Source organism: Amphibalanus amphitrite, unplaced genomic scaffold (assembly GCF_019059575.1).
Source record: "Amphibalanus amphitrite isolate SeventyFive unplaced genomic scaffold, NRLGWU_Aamphi_draft 001958F_arrow, whole genome shotgun sequence".
NCBI lineage: Eukaryota > Metazoa > Arthropoda > Thecostraca > Balanomorpha > Balanidae > Amphibalanus > Amphibalanus amphitrite.
The window spans coordinates 944-6,372 of NW_024883451.1; the positions used below are offsets into that span (position 1 = coordinate 944).

The 5,429-nt window shown below is 57.9% G+C and overlaps 1 protein-coding gene across 1 annotated transcript; it reads left to right on the top strand.

Moving 5' to 3' along the window:
- The first annotated feature begins 890 nt into the window (after nucleotides 1–890).
- On the top strand, nucleotides 891–3,083 carry LOC122375919 (hornerin-like). The gene has a single exon (XM_043355502.1). It carries the CDS (start codon nucleotides 986–988, stop codon nucleotides 2,888–2,890), a length of 1,905 nt encoding a protein of 634 aa, XP_043211437.1. The 5' UTR covers nucleotides 891–985; the 3' UTR covers nucleotides 2,891–3,083.
- The last annotated feature ends 2,346 nt before the right edge of the window (nucleotides 3,084–5,429 follow it).

Sequence of the window (5,429 nt, forward strand, 5' to 3'; positions counted from 1 at the left end):
GCTCAGTGTTCAGAAAGGCTGCGAGTGATGTTTGCTGACTGAGGCGCACCTGTCGCCGACTGCTGCAGGCACTCACGGCCGCAGTAGTTCGCTGATTTGACGGCCAACTATAAGTCACTGACTGCATCGATCAACTGATGAGCTCTCGTTGATTGTGATTCGTAATTTTGCTTCATTACTGAACAATTGAACATAAGTTGAAAGCTCTAGTGTAATCGCTAAACGTATCTGACATATTATTTTTCGCTATTACTGTATTTTTAAAAGGACAGCGGAACAGCAACAACATGCTTATCAAATGTTTTTAGATTAAACCAATGATACCTTTACCCTGTCGTTGAGTCATGTCCTATGAGCTGTGAAATTAGCCTAGCTGCTCACTCGAACACCTATGGTGGGACATAAACGTCACTTTAATGGCAGTCGCTTAATGAATGTCCGAACGATGCATGACCGTGCATGACCGATAGAGCAATCATGTCATTACACCATATCGATCTGAAGCGAAACGACATTCGCACGCCACGCCGGTTCGTCGAACTGTTTGCTGACATGGCTGAACAATGGGTATGAGCGGACCCCGACCCTGTCAAACTGCCGCCGACCCCGCCGCGCCGGTGACCTGACAATGCAGCCGACCCGGTGCCGGATGTCCAGTGCAGGGCTGGGTCACCGGAGCGCCATCCGGGCCATACAGGCCGCGGGAGGGCGCCTCACCCCGTGCCAGTCACTGCTGCCGGCCGCATTGAGCGCGGCACCCGACCCCGGGCGAGGCCGGCGGACGCCACCGTGAAAAGGCCGTGTCCCAGCCGTCATTGTCGTTACGTGGCGTAAATACTACCAGTGGATGACTGTATAAAGCCGGGTCAGAATACTGTTACCGCAGTGATAGACAGGGAGTGTTGAGAGCAGGTGCACCGGCACCAGCAGCTGCACTACCGTCACCATCATCAACTTCACCGTCAGCGTCGACGTCCGTGCAGCCATGTCCCGTCTGTGGCTGCTGTGTCTGGTGGGAGCCGTCGCTGGCGGCGTGCCCCCCTCGGACAGGGCCAACTCGCCCTGCGAGCCCGGCTCCGTGTGGACGGCCGACGACGGCTGCAACACCTGCTTCTGCCTGCAGAACGGCGTGGCCGGCTGCACCTACATAGATTGCTCGGCCAGGGACCCGCCGGCCGATACCATGGCTGCCGGGGTCCGCGGCGGAGAGACCGGCCTCAAGCCCATGCCGCTGCCGGAGCCCGATGAGGTGGTCAAGTCGTTCACCTTCTACGGAGAGGAGGCCCAGGAACCGGTGCCGCTGCCGCTGCCGGAGCCGCAGCCCAGAGGCGCGGCGGCGCCCAGCGGCGACTGGCAGAAGCCGTACCCGAAGCCGACGGAGGAGCGGTCGGACGTGAACTGCACCGCCGGAGAGGAGTGGCAGGAGGAGTGCAACACGTGCCACTGTCTCGGGGACGGCATGGCCGCCTGCACCAAGGTCAGCTGCTCGTCCGAGGGCCGCGCGCTGGCCACGGCCGTCCGGGGCCGCTGCGAGCCGGGCGTCACCTGGAGCGACGCCTGCAACGTGTGCCACTGCGTCGACGCCAGCCAGGTGATCTGCAGCTACCGGAGCTGCGCCGGCGCCGCCAGCCGCCGCCGCCGGCAGGCCGACTGCACGCCCGGCACATCGCGCCGTGTCGGCTGTAACGAATGCCGGTGCACCGACACCGGCCGCGAGGCCTGCACGCTCAAGTTCTGTCTGCGGGAGAGCCTCGCACAGTCGGGCGGCTCTCCGTCTGACCGTGCGAGCCCCGGTGACGAGTGTGCGCAGCGGTGTCCGGACGACTGCGGCAGCCACCGCCGCGAGGACGGCTGCCTGGTCTGCGACTGTGACAGCAGTCGGTACTCTGACGCGCGCCGGCCCTCTCCGTCCCAGCCGGACCGGTCCGCGGCCTCCGCCAGGAGTGGGGATCGGTCGGCGGCGACAGGCTCGGACTCCCTACCGGAGCCGACGCCCTACGACAGCGGACACCGCTGGGGTCACTCCAGCGACCCTCGGATGGAGCGGCACTCCTTCGGCAGCCGTGACCGCGGCGTCCCACACCGGCACTCGGCCTGGGGGGACGTCATCTCCGATACCGACTCAGCCTCAGCCACCAGCGGGTTCGGATTTCCTGAAGGGAGCGATAGACGTGATTCAGCATACGGATCATATGACGATGACTACCGCGACCGCTTCACTTCGTCTGCAACCAGTGACTCCGGACGCTTTTCATCACCAAGGGATAGGTATCCGTCTCGCGACAGCTCCACTGGACGCTTCTCGCCGTCAAGGGACAGCTTCTCGTCTAGTGATAGCTTCTCGGGACGTTTCCCGCCGCCAAGAGACAGCTATCCGTCTAGCGATGGCGACTCTGGACGCTTCTCGCCGTCAAGAGGCGGCTCCTCTGACGGATTTACCTCGCTCGGGGGTTTCAACGGGCGCAGCTGGACGCAGTTCGGTGCGGCTTCCTCCGGCACCGGCTCGGGTCGCGTCCCGTCCTCTGAGAGGTTCGGCAGCAGCTCGGGCCGCGCTCCGTCCTCTGAGAGGTTCGGCAGCAGCTCAGGTCGCGCCCCGTCCTCTGGGAGGTTCGGCAGCAGCTCCGGAGACCGGTTCGGCTCGTCTGGCAGTGTGTCCGGGAACACGCTGCGATTTCTGGACAGGCGGCATCCAGGCGCCCCAGACGCCGGGGCCGGCGCCGGCGGGTTCTCGGCACGGAGGGGAGAGGAGCGCGGCAGCAGCACTGGCAGGCGAGGGGGAGAGAGCAGAGGGCAGAGCAGCTGGGAGGCGTTCACCAACTGGAGCAGCTCGCTTGGCCACAGGGCCAGGACGGCTGACAACGACGGCTGGACGTCAGTCGGCAGAAAATAGAGACCGGCGCGGGCAGAGCTGACGCGCCCCGAGCAGCCCGAGGAACTGGCGCTGCCCTGCGGTTACGAACACATATGTTTGTTCTAATGACCGTTTTTTATTGTTGTTTTCATTCGTTGGATGCTGTGTACTTGCAGTCAATTTAAAGACTGAAAATGCATAGTTAAATATCATAATAAAATTATGCTTCCTGTGTCTGCAAATGTTTTACCATTGCTTTTTTCCGGTGAAATATCACGCATTTGATGCACGTGAAAAACAACTTCCCGCTGTGTGTTCTATTTTTGTACCAACTATTATTGAAAATCATCCAAGTTGTGCTATTGCCTGTGTCATTTCGTAAATCCTCTCAGGAGCCGGCGTTATTAGCGTCTCCCTACTCGGGTACCTGACGGCGCGGTCTCCCGGGGCGGGGGAGCCGCATTGCGCGCGCGGCTTTTGATCTCGATGGCGCGCCGGCCCGCTTCCGTAAATTGGCGGGAAAAGTTACCGCGCGAGCAGTCTCCTAGGAGAAAAGCTGAGCCGCAGGATAAACCTATTAATTACGTGGCGGTGAGGGTTGGTCGTAATGAACGGCTCCCCCGACAATGCTTGACACGGGGATGCTTTCTGCTCCTGGCGGTCCGCCGGCGGCGCGGCGCCGCTGCGCACCCGAGGGGCGGGGAGGTGCCCGGAGGGGAGGGGCGGGGGCGGGGGCGGCTCTGCTCTGATCAGTCGGTCGACTCCTTCCCCCCCCCCCCCCGCCCCTCCTCTCCGGTCTCCCAATTCTCCAGATCTCAACTTGGACTATCAATTTTATGCCTTTCTGGATTCAATTTTGTACTGTGTACACGAAATATAGTCTCATGGGAATGTGAAAAGTGGCATCAAGAACTCACAACTAGCAATATGGTTTGATGTCAGCCCCCTGTTTTGTCCGGTGAACTTGCAAGACATGCCAATGGGGCTTTGCAATTTACAAAATGATTACTTTCAACGTTTGGAAGAGCATCGTATTGAAACTAAGCCAGTAGGTATACATAAGCTATAGAGACTCGCCAAAAATCCTGTGTAAGCGCGGCTTCTGTTCAGCAATGTACCTACCACAGTGACCAATGGCGGTCCTAGCTCCGTTTAGTGCCCTCCATCATTGACGACCCCAGTCTCTGCAGCTTATGTCATTGATCGACTCTGTTATGCTGCTGCTGCACACACTGGGCCGAGTGACGACAGGTTCCTGTGATGCTACCACCGCCTCCCTGTGATGCTACCACCGCCGCGCGGCCCGTCCCCTCTGACGGGGGGGGGGGGGCGCCGTCCGTGCCGCGCGCGGCATTCGGCACGGCCCGCCGCCAACTTCCAAATGGAGATTTTCCAAATGAGATGGGAGGCGTGTTTGTTCAGCGTGGATCGTCAGGCCGTCGTGCAGATTGTTCGGCCGCGAAATCTCCTCATTTACATGCATATACGTTATGCAAATTACTGGTCTATTGTAGGTAAACCGATGAGCTTCGAACCGTCCCTGGAGTGCAGTTGAGCGGATATTAGTCGTTACCTGGTCCATATGGGCGAGCCGGGGTAGCAAAGCAGACCGTGTGTTGGCAGTATATACTGGCAGTACGCCAGTACATGTATGCCTGTCATCACAAACTGTGTGTTACCCGCAGTTCAAGATAGGTTTATGCCTAAGTGCGCAGCAAAAGGATTTGTTTTTGTGGAACCAAGCATGAAGAAGTTTGTTATTCACCATTGAGGCGTGAGTATAGTGCTCCCAAAGGTGAAGTAATTTTTTGGAGGCGTTTAATGCAGCCTTTATTTTCAGGCCGGTGGCATCTTTGGGCCTTGCCTCGCCTTGCCATCCTTTGCAAAAGAAGCCACTGAAGAATACAACTCAGGTTTAGATGTACAGCATGTCCGGAAAGTCCTGGCGCTTTTCAACATTTTTTTTTTTTTACAAATGCCTTCCTTGGGTTGATAGAAACTCAACAATCAACCAAACAATTAACAGGGACACCAAGCTACATAATTCCGCTAAGTGTTCTTTGAATGTAACCAGTGTCTGCGCGCCGACGACGGCCTCGACGCGAGGGCGGAAGCGCTTGCGGGTTTTGACGATGTAGGGCATTTCCAGGTCCTCCCATGCTGTCATGATGCAAGTCTTCAGCGACTCCAGGTTGGGATGAGAAGTGGCCAAGAGCTTATTCTACAAAAATCGTAGCACCGCTTGGTCGAGAGGGTTAAGGTGAGGTACGCCCATGCCCCATACTAACCCGATATCCTATCATCTTGTGCATCTTGATGAGCTCTTTCGAACGCCGTTTGAATTTTTCTGATCCGGCTATTGGTTCCGGAGATACGACGGGGGGCCCTTTGCCACCCCCCCCCCCCTCCCCCAACAGGACGTGAACTTGCCAGACCTCAACGGCGCACGGGATAATCATATAGGTCTTGAAATGCACCTTGAAATGACGTGTGTAATGTACAGTTATACCATACTTGAACATAGTTATCTCGTAGATGGCCACAACAATAAGGCGCAACACGCATAGCTCATCAACAA

Coding starts and splice junctions, on each gene's coding strand:
- LOC122375919 (XM_043355502.1), top strand. CDS start 986: ATGTCCCGTCTGTGGCTGCTGTGTCTGGTGGGAGCCGTCGCTGGCGGC.